This window comes from Daphnia pulex, chromosome 3 (genome assembly GCF_021134715.1).
Source record: "Daphnia pulex isolate KAP4 chromosome 3, ASM2113471v1".
Lineage (NCBI taxonomy): Eukaryota > Metazoa > Arthropoda > Branchiopoda > Diplostraca > Daphniidae > Daphnia > Daphnia pulex.
The window spans coordinates 3,066,640-3,086,428 of NC_060019.1; the positions used below are offsets into that span (position 1 = coordinate 3,066,640).

The 19,789-nt window shown below is 43.5% G+C and overlaps 2 protein-coding genes across 5 annotated transcripts; both read left to right on the top strand.

Moving 5' to 3' along the window:
* Positions 1-185: 185 nt before the first annotated feature.
* Positions 186-11,995, top strand: LOC124190106. 3 transcript variants are annotated; one of them, XM_046582672.1, is made up of 4 exons: positions 186-742; positions 821-4,677; positions 5,017-6,851; positions 11,470-11,995. In XM_046582672.1, the coding sequence occupies exons 1-2, from the start codon at positions 649-651 to the stop codon at positions 4,675-4,677; spliced, it is 3,951 nt and encodes a 1,316-aa protein (XP_046438628.1). In that variant the 5' UTR covers positions 186-648; the 3' UTR covers positions 5,017-6,851; positions 11,470-11,995. The 3 variants fall into 3 exon arrangements, with proteins under 3 accessions (XP_046438628.1, XP_046438629.1, XP_046438627.1); XM_046582673.1 differs by lacking the exon at positions 5,017-6,851; XM_046582671.1 differs by lacking the exons at positions 5,017-6,851; positions 11,470-11,995 and having other exon boundaries at positions 821-4,732.
* Positions 7,219-8,630, top strand: LOC124190107. 2 transcript variants are annotated; one of them, XM_046582675.1, is made up of 4 exons: positions 7,219-7,755; positions 7,816-7,907; positions 8,104-8,194; positions 8,259-8,624. In XM_046582675.1, exons 1-4 carry the CDS (start codon positions 7,740-7,742, stop codon positions 8,354-8,356), a joined length of 297 nt encoding a protein of 98 aa, XP_046438631.1. In that variant the 5' UTR covers positions 7,219-7,739; the 3' UTR covers positions 8,357-8,624. The 2 variants fall into 2 exon arrangements, with proteins under 2 accessions (XP_046438631.1, XP_046438630.1); XM_046582674.1 differs by having other exon boundaries at positions 7,616-7,755; positions 7,816-8,018; positions 8,259-8,630.
* Positions 11,996-19,789: the final 7,794 nt, after the last annotated feature.

Here is a 19,789-nt window from a genome sequence, read left to right on the forward strand (position 1 = left end):
CAGAAAATAACATGCTTGGAGCGGCTTTAGTTTCAGCATTAAAAAGAAGTCCATCAAATACTTCATTGGGGTATACTTGGTGAAAGCTGGTTCCAAGCCTAAAGCTTGGAACCAGTTTGCACCAGGCAGTCGCGCTATCGGCTAAGCTAAACTTTTTCTACGGGTTTACTTAACCTGAACTGAAACAGGATGGGTATTGGGTAAAACATGTGTAATCTTATGTAGCAATAATAGATTTAACTGATAGGAGAACTTGTGCAACAACGTTATTTTTTTTTAAATCGTCAAACAATAAACGTATTGTTTTTTGGTGGCGTGACCCTCTATTTAGTTTTCTTATCGCTATCCGATCGAACGACTCAAAATGCGTCGCTTTTTTTACTTAACAAACAAAATTTAACGAACAAATAAGTGACGTCATTACTTCCTCGAAAATTCTAAGGTCCATCGTTTCGACATCAGTCAGACTTGAGCTCCAATTGAAAACGCTTTTAATTTTCAGCAGTTAAAACACCGACTCGCCGGCAGTCGAACACTGAGCTACTTCTTTGTTCGTCACCGTTCATCACGTTAAGTTTGCAATTATACATTTTGGTTGTCAGTCTTGCCTGGTCTTGCATTTAGTCGGACAGACACAAACAGTACGCGATGAGCCGATCTAATTGCACTAAAATACTAGCTTTGGGAAACCAATACACCATAGGAACTCTTTACAATTACGTCGAGGATATCATCGTTCCAGGTAAGCAAGCTGAAGTCTTAAATTATGTTTAAAAAGGCTGTCAACTAATTTTGGGTGTACATATTCAACTGCGAGCAGATATCTACTTATGGGACCCAGATGATTTGCCTCGACTCAAAGTAGTTAATAAGGTAAGCAAAGAAAGTGTTAAAGTTCACCCGGTGGAGGCTGATGAGCAAAGCAATAACTGTAGAGGAAATGAAGATGCCAAAGTTGAGGAGGAGCCGTGGTTGACTCGTTTGGGAATGGACGACCATTCTGCAATGAGTTTAATGGCCGGTGTTTTGCCCGCGACATCTTTTGGAGGGGCTTGGCAATACGTGGCCGATAGAGTAACTGATAATCTACGTGATTCCGAAATGGTGATTCATTGCTACCGCTCCAGTAAGAAAGTCCAGGTCGACCCAATTGGGCAAGACATTATCTGCCGGCCTAAAAAACTGATCGAGTCCAAGGCCACTCATGTCGTCGTGGGCCTCATTTACGGTCAAGAATCTTTTTGCATTTTCTCTCGCCAACAAAACCAAAATTTAAATATTGAGGCGATCGACGACGAAAGAATGAACAATTACGCCAACTTCTTTCGCAAAGGCCTCTCGGATGACCAAAGTCTACAAGAGTTGGAAGAAGAATGTAAAGAGGAAGACGACGACGGCCGTCCACTTTTCCCACCTGATTTGAATTGCACTCTTTATACACACATCAAAGGTGGAACAAACCGGACATTGAAGCCCGTTGCCGAACAGTACGAAGCTTGCAGAAAGATGCTGCATGTGATGCACGAAGACCGGGATGTCCCTTTAAAAGTATTGCTTTACCCACTTCACAAGCTACTGCCGAACGAGGCAGGTATCATTAAATTTCCGGAAAATCAGACGGGCAAGTCTAGAGAAAATGAAGTCGGCATAACCCATGAAGTTGTAATTCTTTGCCAGAAAATGTGGAACCGTTTGAAATGTTTTCGTTTAGAAATTGACGCATTAACGACAGAGCTAAATAAATTGAAGTGCTACCAATGGATCCCAGCAAACGTTTTCAAAAACGCACAAGTTTATAGTCAATGTTTCAGTACCTTTACATCGGCTTTAAATAAGGAATGGCATGAAATGACCCTTTCCATCCGAAGAGGTGAAGACAAGAAGGAAACAAAAATGATAAAAATGGTTGAAATTGCCGAAAGAAAATCGCCTTTCGTTCCAAAAAATGTTGAAGATTGGCTAAAATATCAAAACCATCAAATGAAGACTTTCGAGATGTTGGCCAAGCTGCCTGGTGTGTGCGTCTCATCGTCAGCTGATCAACTGGAAAGAAACATTAAAAGTAAAGGGCGGAATCAGTTTGCAGTTGTTCTCCATTTACCAAGTCTTAAGGGACAGTCAGACATTTTAATCCAAAAAGTAATCGATTACGTCAAATTATCTACTAAATCACATCCACCTGGATTTGGGATTCCTTGGGTTCAATGTGAAACAATGCTCGATTCAATTGCTGTAAACCGACGACGGATTTTCTCTTTAAGTCAAATGTTTTCAGACTGGATAACATGTCATAACAGTGACACCACCGATGTCCATTATTTCGTCTTTTATGACGAACGGCCAGTTTCCGGTGACGGATTACCTGTCATCCGATTGTACGAGTGTGGTTCAGGAGAAATTCTGTCCATGAGTTTTTCCATCCCCAAAACTCCCGGGGAAGTCACGGTAAATAAGAATCGGCGAGGTGTAATAAAACTAAGCTGGACGGCCGAAGAAACGAAAGATAAGAGCTTCCTGTTACAGTACCGAAACGTCAATAAATCTGATGAGTGCTGGAAATCTATTCAACATTCTTCAAATGAAATCACAATGGATTGCCTGCAGTCGGATGAGAGTTACTTGTTCCGGGTTGCTACACTAACGCAGGGAGGTAAAAGTCCATTTGGCCCAATCAGCTCTGAGATAACAATCGATCCGGTTTACCAGCGGCCAACAGATCTCCAGTGTATTTCCGTGACCGACACAAGTATCACCATCGCCTGGGACAATGAGATTCCAGAAGAAGAGGAAGATTTTGACCAATTTTACGATTTAAACGGATTTGTACGAGAAGAAGAAAATGAAAAATTATTTAACATGACTGGTTTCTTGATTGACTGCTGGGAAAATGGTAATCGGGAATCCACCCTAATACGACGGTTAACATCGGACAATTTAATTAAACTTGAACCTCTCATTGCTGATAGGCTCTATTGCATTCATGTTAAAGTCGCCTACACGGACTCATTCCATTCGAAATTCTTCAGTTCTCCTTCTCACCCGATTTTGCAAGCGAGGACATTGCGAGTCGCAGAACGAGCGGTGCATATCGTCCGTCGCGTTAGTCAAAAGAGTTCCGGGAGCTCTTCGATTGATACCTACAATTTACCACTCAAGAAAGTTAACGATGCCAAGACGCAAGGTGTCGGTCGTTACATATTTGGTGAAAAAAGTGTTCTATCATTTGCCGGCAATCACAGGAAAAGGACAATTCTGATGGTGGGAGCCACTGGGTCAGGAAAGAGTACTCTGATCAACGCACTGGTCAATTACATGCTGGGCATCGAATGGAACGATGACTTCCGCTTCAAATTGATCGATGAGCCGGACACGAAATCGCAAGCGCACAGCCAGACGGAGCTGGTGACCACCTACGACCTGTACGAAATGAAAGGGTCCCGGTTGGGCTATTCTCTGACAGTCGTGGACACGCCGGGATTTGGCGACACGCAGGGACTGGAGCAAGACAACAAGATTATGCGACAAATTGAATCCTATTTCAAGTGTAAGCATGGGATTCAGCAATTAGAGGCCGTCTGCTTAGTTGTCCGCTCATCACTTTCTCGGTTGACGTCCACAGAAAAATATATTTTCGATTCCATCTTGTCTATTTTTGGCCAAGACATCAATGACAATATCCGTCTGATGGTGACATTTTCTGACAACGCAGAACCACCCGTCCTGGAAGCCATTAAAATAGAAAATATTCCGTGTCCTATTGATCCAGCAACTGGAGCGATACTTTATCACAAATTAAATAATTCCGTTTTCTTCGAGACCAACAAGAGTGACCGTGACAGAAATAGACTAAACCAAACCTACTTCAATATAGCCGTTAGGGGTTTCAAGAAATTCTTTAATGATTTGGGTCAAATGGAGACAAAGTCTTTGACACTGACCCGTGAAGTTCTCGAGGAGCGAAAGCGACTCGATCTTCTTGTTGAAGGCCTTCGAACGAAAACTGAAATCAAGTTGACACAAGTCGACGAACTCGAAAAAATTAAAGATGCTCTAAAAGAAAATCAAGATCAAATGGAAGCCAACAAAGATTTTGAATTTGAAGTCGAGTTTCTCGTTCCAAAGGCGACGGACATTAGCGGGACAGGCCAATTTACAACCAACTGCCAAACGTGTCGAACAACTTGTCACTTCCCTTGTCGGCAGGCCAGCGACGAAAAGAAGCAACTTTGCTCTGTCATGGATTCCAGTGGTACATGCATGATTTGCAAATGCCCCTGGAATGTTCACTTCAATCAAAAGTACAGGTACGAAATGGTCAAAGAGAAAGTCAAGCGTTCATCGGACGCCATCCGGAAACAGTACCAAGGAGCGGCAGATGAGACACTAACGAATGAGCAGCTGCTGGAAAACATCAAGAAAGAGATTGACGAGCATGAGAAACAACTGTTGGAGCTTACGAAAGCCACTTATCAACATATTCGGCGTCTAAACGAAATTGCCTTGCGACCTTATTTACTTTCTACGTCAGATTACATCGACCTGTTGATTAAAACTGAGAATCAAAATCCTCGCTCATGTCATCAAAGAATTTCCACGTTGCAAAAGCTCCGCCAGAAATCCGAGATCAAAACGAAATTGATACAAGAACAGCAGAAATCCCTTATCAAATCCCAATAGGTAAAATTGTTGAAATCAATTGTTGAATCGAAAATATTAAATACTTCTTGTGAATGTTTTTTAAAAATTCAATTTCTTTTAATAAATGAATAGCTCATACAGTAAAACTTAGGGATATCATGAGCCAGAAAAACAACAATGAGCGACTAGCTAAATAGTTTAAATGAGTTAACCCAAAACACATGATTAAAAAAAAAGACGGAAGGAAAGACGGTGGGAGGAGAAATATAAGCTGTCGATTCGCGACATGCCTTGCTTTCCCCTTTGCTGGTCGATCAATTAAAAAACTAGTCAATACCCAAGTTAATTCAAAGTTTGCTTATTCGATTTCAATTATAGATTTCCACAAGCGTGGATGGGTACTGGAAATTGGGCTAAAAGCCACGCAATTCAAGTTAAAAGTGAAAATTCTTTACGAATTGTCATAGAACCCTGCTCCGTTCTACTATGTGCATCCTCAAGGATCACTGAAATAGGAACTATATCGTTGTCAAAAATGAAGAATGTAACACAAATAGCAGGGAGAATCAAGTGTGGCGGGAGCTATGACTGCCCAATTTTTAGTCAAGAAAAGGAGGGACTACCATGCGTTGGTGAGATTACACGTCAACAGGAAACTGGTAGAACAATAAAAAAGAAAATTCTATTATACAACGAAAGTAACTACTTTCGACCCTAAGGGTGTAGACGATATATTTAGCTCTTTAAAGCTCTTTTTCCTCGCTACATACAACGCCCCTTTTACCCCAGACTTTTTCTAGCTCTTATACGGGGATGTCGTCGCAAAATTTCCCTCGCGCCTCGAGGAATCCACGTGTCGAATACGTTCGCGTCGACAGGTTAACAAATGGGCTTATTCGTGAAGCAGAAAGTTGGAATAATTCCCGTGTGTTTTTTTACCCAAATCGTTACGTCCCAGACGAAAGAGAGAGATTTGACCGTCCCATCTATCGTGAAAGATCGCCCTTGAGACGCGCATTCGAAACCGCCTACCCACGTAACGAAAATCCGTATCTCCAGTATTTTAACGAGGGCGACGCGTGGGGCCAGCCACCAGTTCAAGATCCTTACGTTCGTGATCACGCCAGAACGTACGGCGCTTATTTCGAGTGCGAGCAGGATCCCCGGTCTTACCCGACTCATAGTGAATTCGTGCCAGAAGATGAATTTTATGAAGATATGCCAAGAGATGACGACGGGGCAGAATACGAAGACGAAGAGGGAGAGATTGATCATGGTCGCCCTTGGCGGCCACAGAGTAGCGTCCGTTTTGCCACTGAGGAGCTATCGTTACCCGTTAGAAAAATAGCGGTGGCAAGCGGTGTACCGACCGTCTTGGAAGGGGCTCAGGCAACAGCAGGCCCATCTAACGCAGGCCAGAGTGTGGAACCCAGACAAGAAATAGAAGTGGTTGCCGTCGTTAACGTCCCGTCCCCACCAACGTCCCGTCCAGTACCCAAAGCGATCTGCGAGGAAATAGCGTCACTTTTATCGGTTGGCGTTTCAACTGAGCAGTCGAAGTTAAATTCTAAATAATTTCCGTTAGCGTATGAGGTTACGGACTTTTCTCTTATGCCTCCCAAGCTAGACGCATGGATGAGCCGTCGGTCCGAGGATAAAGGCGTTCTTAAATCGGTCAGTGCTAGGGAGGAAGCGTTAGTTCGAACCCAGCTCAAAATTATGGACATCGGTCCCCCGTTGATCGACCTTTATTCACGGCTCGCAACGTTGGAAGAAGCCACGGCAAGTAGTTTGCGTCGCTCAATCCAGACGGCCCTGCAGCAGTGGGGCCGTGCGTTCGCCCTTATCTCCAAGAAACGCCGTGAGTCCGTCGTACACTTCACGGACTCCAGAGTTGATTATCTGCTGAAAGATGACAACTGCTTTGCAACCGGTAAGGAGGCCCGCGAACTCCTTTTCACCGGCCGTTTACTTGAAAAGATGCTGACCGAGGCAAATCAAGACGAGACGATAGCTAGAAGAGACAAGGCGGTGGCTGCCACAGACCGAAAGAATCCATTTCGGTCGACCAGACGTGACCAACAGATACCTCCACCAACACGCCATACTCACTACGGCGTGCCACATATTGATCGTGGTGGTAAACCGAGAGGACGGAGAGGAGGTGGCGATCCCAGAGGCGGTCGTGGACGCGGGAATCCCAACCCAAGAAGGTATGAGTTATCTCGCCCATTTATAAATGTAACATCTTCAATAGACATCAAAGTCGGTGCCAGATTGAGCTCGTTCGCTGATCATTGGCTACTCTCTTAGAAAAATGTTCACACTGGACTATGAACATATATTTTCGTCACGAAATCGAAAATATATTTCATGAAATCGTGTACAAATTTTTCACAATTTTTGAATATAAGTCTTCGTAAAAATTGCAAGTGAAGTTTTATTTCACATTTGATGAAGTGTGAACATATATTTCACACTAAAGGAGCGTTTTTATATGGGATGGACGAAACACTTTGTCTATGTTGGCGCAATCTCTTCCCACTCTTCCCACCCTGCGCAATCCCACCACGAAAAATTTAAAAAAATGAAGGGCGTCTCTTTCTTTTCTTCTTTCTTCTTATCTTTCTTTATCTTTCTTTCTTTTCCTTATGCTATATTCCATTATTTCTATATACCCGCTGCCGTCAGTAAACCTTTGTAATCAAAAGAGGCAAAGTCAAATGTTAACAAAGAAATAAACCCGAAAACAACCCTCATATTGCTACAGCGTTTGAAAATCGCTTGAAAGCAAGATGTTCAAATTCGTTATTTCAAAGGTATGCATCGCGAAGCTGTCAAATGTTTGCACTACATATATTTCCCTACCTTATTTGTAAAAATTATCTTCCCCTACCCGTCGGCAGTATAGCTCCAAGTCCTTGAAAAAACCCCTTTGTCTACATTGAATTTCCCCCGAATTTCATTCCAGTAAAATCTTGTCACACACAGTTGAGCTTCATTCTTATAGTTTTCCACATTTCAAAAATGGTCTTGTGTCGTGTTTCTTATTTGATGACTGGTAAAAAGAGTTTGTGCGAGTGTTCATCTATGGATGACATATGCTTGATCAGCAAGGTATGTAACACATTCTTAAATTTATTTACTGCCAGTAATATTGTTGAATTCTATCGATAGCTTCGTCGAAGTGTCTCGTCGATAAAGTTCTGTTGATTTTGGAGACGGCTGATGGATTTGAAGTTGAAGACGAACTCTCTTTCAGTGTCTATGTGAGTAACACTGAGGAACCTTCTTTCTTGGTAAAAAAAAAATGTGATATAACAGAGCCGCATCCAACACCAAGTGTCGAAAATTCTCCGTCGGATGGAGCCAAGGAGAAGGTTATACAACATTTATGATTAACGATTAATGTCATTCGGTATTTTCTGATTTGTATTTCATTGGCTGTTCCTTTCATATTTATAGGGCTTATTTGACGACTTGAGAAAAATAATCGAAACGTCAGGAAGGCCCTCAACGGGAAGAACTGGAGTTGCAACATATTCAATTTTTTCCGGTTGGTTTCATTTCAGCTTAGTTGTCCATGTCTCTTAAATAATTATTTCTAATTTTGTTTAAAGGAGGACACAAATTTGAATTCTGCCATTGTAGCCGATGCATCCCGCGGGATGAAACAACCAGGACTGATTATACTTGGAGTGGACCAATTCTACCTTAAATTAGATGAGCATGCAGTCAAACTTGGAGTTGGTTGCGTGTCAGAGGCCATGGGATATGTTTTTGGGGCTTATTTTGTGTTTAATTGCTCATATCCGCCTCTGTGGCACATGGTTTTTTGTTTTTTTGGAAGAAGTTGTAAATATTCCTAAAGAACTTAGGAGCGCAATATCTTCAATCACCATTAGAAATTTCGTGTCAAAACTTTTCAAAGTATCCAATTAGTTAGCAATGTTTTAAGTTGGAACTGGGAAAATACAATGTCTTTGAGTAAATTCATTTTTTATCGTTTTTTAATTAAACCTTATGCAATAGTACTACAAACAATTGAATCAATGAATATAGCATGTTAGATGTTACTGTCTACTATTCTATCAGAATATGTTTATGAATTCAAATATTAATATTGCATATATTGTTATATCATTATCTTGATAACATCACAATGCAGTATCGATAATAGTTTTGTTATTTAAAACTTTTCTTTCCGATGACCTTGAATTGTTCATCGTGAAAACCTTGAATTGTTCCTGTAGACGACCTTGAATTATTCCGAAAAACTTAATCCAGGTCCTTAACCTTGGATCCAAGGTTTTTGCATCTTAACATCGTCAATCTTAAACCGATCAACAAATTTATTGTTTATGAGCACTTTAAGATGGAAAATTTATAAACTGTCCGTTTTTTAGTTAGAAAAGGGGACTGGTTTATAAAATTAGATCTCAAAGACGCGTATTTGACCGTGCCTGTTCATAACTCCCACCAAAGATATCTACAATTTTAATGAAGAGGGCGTGTTTTTCAGTTTAAATGCATGGCCTTTGGTCTTGCCCCAGCCCCTAGAATCTTTACAAAGCTTTTGAAAGTTGTCGTTGCCTTTTTGAGGAAAACAGGGATCAGACTAGTACTCTACCTTGACGATTTCCTGATTATGAATGAGACTGAGGAGGGGTTGCGCGCCGATTTAAAAACCACTCTAGGCATTTTAGAATCTTTAGGTTTCCTTATCAATTGGGACTAGTCCACCACCATTCCCTCAAAATGTATCGAATATCTAGGGATGATTGTAGATTCAGAAAGACTGTCCTTTTCATTACCCGCGGCCAAGGTGCAAGATGTGATGGACATGTGTAAAAAAGCATTAGCCGACGGTGAGGTTTCATTACGCAAGGCTGCGTCTATTCTCGGGAACTTTACATGGGCTATTCCAACAATTCCCTTCGCACAATCCCATTACAGAAGTATGCAAAACTTCTATATTACAGAGTCAAAGAGGGTGGGAGGCGACCTGAATGTTAAATGCGTAGCGCAGGGCCTTTCCATTCGAATATACCTTGACAACTCAACGGCCGTGTGTTACATAAACAAGGGAGGGGGAACCAGGTCAAGCGAATTGACGACCACAGCTAAGAAATTAACCGAATTCTGTGAGATGCGAAATATCTCAATAGAAGCTGTCCACCTTCCCGGAGTAATGAATGTGGAAGCCGATAGAGAGTCACGTTCTGAGTGCGATTCCAGCGATTGGTTATTGGATCGCTCGGTCTTCAGGAATTTGAGTTGCGTTTGGCCGTCTGACATTGACCTTTTCAGTTCTCAATGGAACGCGCAGCTTCCGTCTTTTGTATCTTGGCGTCCACAACCGGGCGCCAGCGCGGTTAACGCCTTCTCATTGAATTGGTCCAATCATTCCGGCTATGCATTTCCCCTCTTCTCCTTAATACCTAAATGCCTAGAAAAGCTCAGGAGAGAAAAGGCTAATTTGGTTCTCATTTGGACAGTCTGGCCAGCTCAACCGTGGTTCCCGATTCTCCTGGAGTTGGCATGCGATGTGCCGCTTCTCCTCCACTCATCTCACAATCTGCTGGTATCAGCGACAGGCGTAGCCCATCCACTGCTTCAAACCGGCTCCCTCCAGTTAGCCGCGTGGAAGTTATCCGGCAAGATTTCCGAAGGGAGGGATTTTCGGAATCTTTGGTCAGCCTACTTTTGGCCGGAAACCGTGCCTCAACACACTCGACATATGAATCGGCGTGGAGAAATTGGGTTTATTGGTGTTCTCGACGGAAAGAGAATCCCCTGTCGGTCCCTATAGCGTCGGCCTTAGATTTTATAGCGGGGTTGTACCGGGAGGGAAGATCTTATAGTTCGCTTAATGTCCATAGGTCTATGTTATCAAAGACTCTACCTCCCATAGACGGTCACCCAATTGGGATTCACCCACTCGTTAAAAATCTCCTCAATGGATGTTACAATTTGAATCCCCCCAAACCTAAGTACAAATGCTCTTGGGACCCATCCGTCGTCATCCAGTTCATGGCTACACTCGGTAGTAATGATCATATATCCCTTCCCTTATTAACAAAAAAAACGACGGTATTGCTTGCCTTGGCGCCACTTCTCCGCGTTTCGGAACTTGTCGCTATCAATTTTCATTCTATTCAATTTTCAGAAAGCGATGTTAATTTCAATCTTCTGAAACAAAGAAAAGCTCAACACGGTGGGCCCTTACAAACCATCACAATTCCCTCCTTATCTGACCCGAATTGCTGTCCAGTTCAGGCTCTTAAGGCTTATGTCAATCGTACGACACCACTCAGGGAAAACTCAAACATTAATCAGCTATTTATATCGTTCATTGCACCTCATGGAGGTGTAACGTCCAACACTATGAGTAGATGGATTCGTCTATCTCTAAAATTATCGGGAGTGGACACATCAGTATTCAAAGCCCACTTGACAAGGGGGGCAGCAGCCTCGAAGGCATCAGCGTCCAGCGTCCCTATCGATGAGATATTGAAAGCTGGACACTGGAGATCAGAATCCACTTTCAGTAAATTCTACAAGCGCACAGTTGCTCCTTCAATTGTCCCGGCGGTTTTTTCAACCTAACAATCAGGTTTTTTAAATGTTTATAAATTGTAACTACTTTGAAGTCACCCTTAGGGTCGAAAGTAGTTACTTTCGTTGTATAATTGTAAATTACCAGAGGGATCGCTCAGCGAATTTGAAACAGGTAATTTGAATTATAGTAGAAATAACGGATTGAGACTCAATCCCACCCAACCCGCCCGTAATTCCGTTTGTTACTATTTATTTCATTGATGTATTTAGACGAGGAATGAGCAATGTTCCGGAATAATGAAAGCTCTCGGCGCCATACCATCATCCATGCCATCCATACCATACTCTGGCCTCTAATACCTCCCATGTACCTGTGGTTCCACCACCATCCGCGAGTGGCGCCATGGGAACGAAGATACCATCAGCATAGTCCGTGTTCGGAACCTCTTTGTCGGAATGCCAGCCCCGTCTTTTGATTCCTTTGCCAAGCAGCATTGTTTTCTTGCAAATATTTGTTATATTCGTGTTTGGAGCCTTTTTTCCGGAATGCCGTTTTTTTTTGCCAAATAGCAGCTATCATAATCTTATGTTGTGTCCGAAATTTTTTGTCTCTACTGTTTGTATTTCTCGCAAACTGCAATATTTCTTTTGTTTGAGCTCCCTCGCTCCATTTGTTGTATTTCGCCCGTTATCTTATGTTCTTGAATAACCTTGGAAAAAGTCTGAGGAAAAAGGGGCGTTGTATGTAGCGAGGAAAAAAAGCTTTAAAGAGCTAAATATATCGTCTACACCCTTAGGGTCTCGATCCGTTATTTCTACTATAATTCAAATTACCTTTCGGGATCGCAGAGCGATCCCTCTGGTAATTTACAATTCAATGCAAATGGGAAACGGTCATGAAATCCAATCTCCAGCCGAGGACACGTTAGGGGTAGACCAGGAAACGCAATTTTGCAGTCGAGACAGGTCAGACAGGGGCTGCACAGCAAACCCCTACTGCTTTCGCATATTCGACAATAACCCTGTATGATGTCTGAACAAATACATGTGTAAATGAGACATACATCAGCTGATTCCAAACGAATGCCATAAAAAAATGTGTGCAGTGCGTTAAGCTGCTATGGCTATTTCCTCGTCAAAGCTATACCTTAGACAATGTACCATTCGAATTTCGTCGGGCGTGAGCCAACCTGAGAGAGTCACATGGATGACGAAACACCGTTTCTTTCACAATGAAAGCCTCGCAGTCGAGCAGAACATTTTTATCCAGTATACTACCACGGCCACTTTTGTGTGTCTGAAAAAATAATAAAAAAAAAAATTAGAACCAAAAACACAAAAAACTTAAAACGCCGACAACTGCTACAAACGAGTGACATTACATTTCGCTTCCAAACTCCGCAGTTGCCGTCGTGATGCAATTGCTGCTGTCCCTATGCACGCGAACAGAGTCTACGTATCCAAATTTGGACAACACATGCCAGAGAAATTCCTATTTTAATTCAAAAAAAAATGGTCATTGACTGCAACACAGCAGAACATATGTGAATCAAAAAACTTTTTATGAGTCCTACCTAAATCTATTTCTTAAAGTAAAGATCACACAAAAAGCAAGTAGTGCTACCAAAAAAAAACTAGAAAAAAATTTGTCGTTTCCAAAATTGCTGTCACGTACAATTCGTAATGGCTGTCACGCGGTCGCCAGCCGACAACATGTCACACTGGGAAACACCTATTTATAAAACCAAAAGTAGACCACCAAAAAGGAAGGCAGTCTTCGAATGAAATTGAGATTACCACTTACCGGCGTCAGATCCGAGTGGAGGCCAGTAAGACATAGCGTGCTGACCATTGCAATGACGTGTTGGGAGGCACCTCAAAAATTTCCCATCTCGCACTTCGTTCAATTTTCAAGAGTTTTGGGGGGTAACACTGTTGCTCGCAAGAATATAAAAGTCAACTACGAGTACCTTGGCTTTTTAGAGGTGCCAAAAACTCCCCTTTGGAATTATCTTACGTCTTCTCAATAAACCAATTTTCACAACGGGCTCGATGGCGCCCAACTGTGCGTGTGATTTACGCGCCACAGTAAGACCAGGTTTTCTATTCGCTCTTGACACCTAGACACACCCTCCCCTTCCCCACCTCGGACTGCTAGCTTACAGGCCGGTTCTTTTTTTTGCCTTACCTGCGTCACGCATAAAAGTAACCTCGTAGTCGTATTACAAGATCAAAGATGAAAAACCAGTTTTGATTTCACCCGTTGTCTACACATCCAAAACGCGAAGTTGTGGAGCAATTCCACCGATCCTTAACGACAAATTCAAAATAGATATCAGCACTGTTACCATCCAGGAACTACATAGCAGTGGCTCTATGCCTCACCTGGCGGTGATTCCGTGTTTGAACACGGAGAGCTGGTGCTCAATCCACCACCAACATCTGGCTGCATACTTGACCGCCCAGTCACCCTCCTGCAACCAGTCTGCAATCCTCAAAGCGCACGGGCAAAGCGCGTAACCTCTGACGACTCCATAGCTGCATTACCGAGTGTCCAATCCGGAGCTGGCGTGATTTTTAAATCGAACGTAGCATTTCGCTGTGGAAAGCGGCAGGTGAGTGACGGAGCCGCGGATTTGTAAATCGTAACGCATGCCATACGCCACGCTTTTGTTTGCCGTCTTGTTTTATTCCCTAACCACTGTTGCTCCCCTTCTTTTAAGCTACTGCTTGGTTATGACCCCTTCCCTCCACCCTAGCAAACGCAAAAGTTTCTTTACCGATACGTTGGCTAAAGTCATAACGGTATGCTTTGGTTTTGAGTTGCTGTCTACTATTATTGTTGCCTTATGCGTTCTTAAGAGAACTGGATGCGCAAGCACTTCCCATTACTGCCTGTGGATGCAATTGTGATTCATTCACCAACTCAAGAACTGCGTCATAGTAAACATGTGAGCAACCTGTTCTCTCCCTGCTTGCGTATTCCATTTAGAGCATCTCACTCATTCCTGCAAAGTTAACATCCGTTATATAAAGAAAAAACCCAAGACTACCACTATCTATGGCTCCCCGTAGCACGACCACAGACACCATGTTGCACGACTCACAATTTTAATCCGTTCTTCCCCTCCATGCCTTTTTTGGCAGTTTCTAACGGCAGTAAAATTGCACTATTTGGCGAAGCCATTTCCCATACATCAAGTCTTTTTGATGGTTGTTGGCTGAGATCTTCCATGACCGAAATACTTTACTTTTGCCTTGAATTTAGAGCGGAGCTCCGTTCTCGACTACAATTGGACCGGATAGAGCAATGGCTGAAGGTAGGATCTATTTATTTAACTGTTGCTAAGGGGGGGGGGGTTGCGAACGAAAGCGATCTGGTTGCTTTTGAAGTTGGCAACGTTAGCGCTCCCTGTTTCCCTTGTTTGAAAGTCATCAGCTGGATGAGTTCTAGTTGTGTAACATTGTTTCAACTGTTTCAATCAAACCTCGCGGGGCCATGAGCCTGTTAACCAGACACTCCCATTCCTCACATCCAACGCCACTGTCATCTTCTCCAAATACGATGTGAAGACGTTTTCTGCCAGTTAGACATTTTGTTTCATTGCAAATGCAGTAGGTGGACAACATTGCCATAGCGAACCGAAATTCTACTCCCTTTACTATTCTCTGTCGCATTCTGATTCTTCTCCATTGCAGTAGCGTGGTAGAGCCTTTTAAAAAGCTAGGCATCTCCAATGTCACCAGGAGCCGACGAACTGTGCTTTGCATCTTTCCAAAACTGATTCCATGATGGATCAGTGGTTCATGGGACATGTTTCAAACACTGCAAGGGCCAAGCCCAGAGAACGCAAAATGTTTACCTGCTCGTTGAATACCAATGGCTTCATCTGAAATGTTAATAACTACATTTACGCTTCATTTTTTTAAGTGTCGTGCATGGCTTTAGCAACCACGCGAATCGTGAGCTAGCGGGCCGGATGCCGAAAGCTGCTTCGCTATGACATAAAAATTCTCAGATAAATTTGATTCACATCATCGCATGCACAATTTTTAGGAGAAGGGGGGAAGGGGGCCTCTCTGCAAAGGTAAAAACCTATCAACATTCCACTTCAAACAAAAGTCTTTTCACTACGCAGTTTATTCGAGGTCTACGAGAAGATGACGTTTAGTTTAGCGGAACGCCGGGTTGGCATCAACCGGGCAGTAACTTCGTCTCGTGTTCAACCAAAGGCGTCTACATTTTCCTGTAAATTTGCAAGTCTTTCACCAGTAACATAACCTGAAGATTGAAGAATTCAGCAGCACTGTCAAAACTCATGGACTCTGATATCGCCTATGATATAGCTTCCACCTTCACTTGCGCTACTAGTCGAAGCCTGTGCAGTTTTTGCCCAGTCACTAGTACCAAAGACGTCGGGGCTTCGAATGGTACGCCACTAGATCTTCTCCACAGAATTCTCAGTCTTCGGACGATGAAATACACCGCTGAAGAGATGGTACAGATTACTGTAATAGAACGGCGTGTGCGTCATTTGGCCTACGGCTATGATGACGCATCACACCTGTACAGCTTCCGGTGCAACCCCTTTTCCTCCTCTGCCGTCGCCGGGTTCTTGACCCTTTCTAGATTGCATCTTCACGCATAAATTACGCGTCCTCCACGCATATTTCAAACCCCTTTTACCCCATTTAAATGCTCTTTAAACCCCAATTAAGTGAGTTGACAGAACTGTCAACTCACTCGGGGGTGGGTTTTACATGGGATACTTTTCCTATCGTTTTCTTTATACAATGACGCATCCTTCCTCTTTTCGTATAAAAGGGTGCGATATTCTTCTCTTCTGGGCGCAGATCCTTTCTGTAGTTTGACCGATCGGGTGTTTCCGATTCAGTTCAAGTAATACAACTCTGGTTCAATTGTGTGTGTTAATTGTGTTGTACAACTCGTCAACTACAACTGAGTAAAGGTACTGTCTCTCATTCTTTATTCTTCCTCTCCTATTTGGTTATATCCTTTTCTATCAATTGTACTTCTGGACTGATATTAATAAACATTATCATTGTTGAGTCACGCCTCATATTTTATACATTCGTTCCCGTAAGAGACAAGATGCACGCGCCGTGTAGTCTCTTACATCTGGTGGCAGCGGCGTACGAATGCACTCACAATGTTAATGAATAAGAGTATCAGTCTTGAAACAGTTGATTTAAACAAATCTGTGCCTATTCGGCGTAATTCTGAATCTGATATTTTAAGAAAAGGAAAGTTTCCCCCAGTGACTGTTCGTAAATCCAAATTATCTCTTTTGCGTAAAGTGATTCCGAGTCGTTATTCTACACGTTCAACCGTTGACTTGAAGAATACAAAGTTGCTTGATATTGGGATTCCCAATTCAGGCCCTGTCGTAAAAAAACCTTCCAGGTGGGAACGAACAAAATCGGCTATTTATAACAGCCCCTCTTTGCTAGCGAAAACTATTGGTTTTTTTCAACGGACTCCGGCATCACCCGAGTCCTCATCTGACGCTGGTTCTGAAAACAATTTGCCTAGCGACCCGTTTGTTGATTTACCTACTGATCTTGACCCATTGATACTGCCCAAGCCCATTGCACAGTCGACCGTTTCTGAAGTTTTTACCCGCGCGGCTGCAGTTTTAACGACTGTTGAGTCCGAAGTTGATTGTGAAGACTCTGATCCGGAACTTGGAAAAGAAGTCGAAGCAGTTTTTAATCAACCAGATGAATCGGCAAAGCGCTCAGAGGATCAATTATCTTCTGAGTCAGGCGTGCGAGGAGGGCGGAGTGTCCGACCTCGACATTCCACGCGAATTCAACCCGTCTCCGACGGCAGCTTTTCAAACGAATTTGTGGGAGTTGAGGACCGCAGTATCCGCCTACCAGAATACGGGAAAGGGAACACAGCATCCGGAATACAAATCGTTAATTGCCCAGACAAAGCTAGTACTTGCATCCCCATTTTTAAAGACTCAGATATACCCTAAACCACACAACCGTGTCCGTCTAGCAACAGAAACGATATTGGCGATAACAACGCGTCCGTCTTACGACAAGAGTCAGTTGACACTCGCTACGCAGAACTTGCTCGAACGTTTTCTGGCGAATTTGAATATTCACGTCGGCAACGACCTTCAGGCACACATTACGATCATAGCCTACCTGGAAGAAGCGAATCGTTTCGTCCAATTAGTGAACAACCGGAAACCGGAATTTCACTTCGTGAGTATTCACGACAAATTTTCTCGAGACGAAACTCTGCACGGACTCCTTCGCCAACTGTCGAACGAGCTGTCAGAGAGTCTATATCTCCAGCACGGAAAACAATTTATTCGTCGGCTACCGAAAACGATTGTAGACATCAACGATTTATTGACCCTAAAAGCAGTCTCAGTGGCAGTTTATTCTCGCACCCTCCGTCTAGTGAGGTACAAAGAGCAGAACCCAGACATTCCGACGCCCCTATTGGCAGCGACTCATCTTGCTTCTATAGATTTACGACGTATTGCAGCCAGACTCTCGGGGACGGTAACACCCTTGCTTTCACCGGTAACACCGTCACCGTACCCGCCGTCTCCACCGCCACCACCACAACCCCTATCACAGCCACCCTCTTCCTTTTTCACAGCCCCCGCCACCCATCCAACCACCACCACCTCCACCGTCCCCACCTTCTTCACCCCAGCGCCCAATCACACTCACGCGGCCTCAGTTGCCAATTCCGATAGCGTCCCAAGACACTCCGGTTCCAGTATCAGTAAATACGTCCACTTCTTGCCCGCCGACGATATACCGCGATTATCGTCAGATATCCCCAGCAATAGCCATATCGACCGAGAAATCGAGCTCAGAGCGAGCCGCGATCGACGCAACCCGTCCGATAGAACAACCATCGACCCATCACAACCGCTGGGAGGAATACGCAGAAAGGGAAAGGAGTTGGAGGGAGTACAGGAAAAGGTTAAACGGCCAGAGGCGCCCAGTAAACAGGACCACCCAGTTGCACCTTCGCGCCACAGCAGCCCCCTTCGTCCATCGCAGCCAAGGAGACCCCCTCCCCTTGCCCCCTCAATCGGCGACCTCGTCGATCTCTGGGACGAAATTCCGGCATACGGTTGGGACAATACACCTCCAGAACAGGCAAATTCAGGAAACGCGCCATGTACAACAGCACGAGTTGATAAGGATTGCAGTAAGCCTAAGACGCCTCCAAGTCACGCTAGAACAACTTGCTCAAGCCCTAACCCAGGATCAAGATCAGTAGCCATGGACTCCCCAATTAATTTATCAACCATCGCTAACGTTATGGCGTTGGGTGATTTAAATGATTTACAAAAAGGCAATCGTGCACTCACGATGCTTTTACAGCTACCAAATTTTATTGGAGGACCGACGTCTATTCGTTTTGATAGATGGATAAAATTATTTGACAATATCGTCGCCATGTCAAATTGGACAGACGACGAAACGGTTAATATGTTAATAACTAAACTAACGGGGCCAGCTCACGAGATGTTGCAAAATATTTAAGACAGCGTTACAAAAGATTATCAAGAAATTAAAAAATTATTACACGAGCGATTTCACGGGAATGAAAATCAAGATTATTTTCAAGCACAATTAGAAGAAGTTGAACGTCAACCGGGCGAAAATATAATTGCGTACGGATTTAGATTAAAAAATATTTTTGAGCATGGGTATCCGAAAAATAAACTTCCGTCAAAAGCGGAAGAAGCTACTCGTCTGCAAATGTTAAGGCAAAAGTTTCTGTCAGGACTTGATTTAAAGCTTAAAAATAAAGTACGTTATAAAGAATTTAAAGACTATGAAGACCTTGTACGCGAAACCGATAAATACAATCGCCGATTAGAAGCAGAAAAAGAGGAAAGTAGTAAAAAAGAATTTGTTAATGCGATCACAACGGCGAAATCATCGTCCGACACACAGCTTATTTGGACAGCGATTGAAAAGCAAAATGAGGTTATAAATGCCATCACGACAGGCTCCCGGATAGTTCCACAAATAAATGAAAGCGTTGCGCCCCCAGCAGTAGGCCTACAAGACGATATCACCCAAAAAGTTGCCATCGCTTTGTCGAATCTTTTAGAGACTGCACAGCTACCTCCAATTAGGGGAAACCCAAGGCCACAGGTAGCACCTCAGATAGGGCAATCGACTAACTTTCAGCCTCGTTCTCATCAGCAACGGCCGCAAGGACCTCCTTATCAACAGCGACAAGCTTATCCATCGTATAGAAATCAGTATGGGCAGCCAACTCAACCGCGTCAGATTCTTCCGCAACAAGCTAATTACCCTGCAGATAGGCCCCCACGTTCATCAATAACTTGTTACATGTGCGGCAACAAGGGACATTATCGGAGTGAATGCGGGCAAAGACAAGTAGGCTACGCACAAGTGCCTGCTGCTACGGATGAAAGACAAAGAATGTTGACTTGTTATACCTGCGGAGTAGTAGGCCATCGTTCCAATACCTGTCCAAATAAAGGGGCTAATATACCTGCCCCTGCATTACGGCAGGGAAACGCTTAGACACCAACTGCGGCTTTGGGTC

Excerpts from the sequence above, each read along its gene's own strand:
- LOC124190106 (XM_046582672.1), top strand. The coding sequence starts at position 649 with ATGAGCCGATCTAATTGCACTAAAATACTAGCTTTGGGAAACCAATAC. Across the intron at positions 743-820 it reads CGAGGATATCATCGTTCCAG|ATATCTACTTATGGGACCCA; the intron begins GTAAGCAAGCTG and ends AACTGCGAGCAG.
- LOC124190107 (XM_046582674.1), top strand. Across the intron at positions 8,019-8,103 it reads CGGATGGAGCCAAGGAGAAG|GGCTTATTTGACGACTTGAG; the intron begins GTTATACAACAT and ends TCATATTTATAG. Across the intron at positions 8,195-8,258 it reads AACATATTCAATTTTTTCCG|GAGGACACAAATTTGAATTC; the intron begins GTTGGTTTCATT and ends TTTTGTTTAAAG.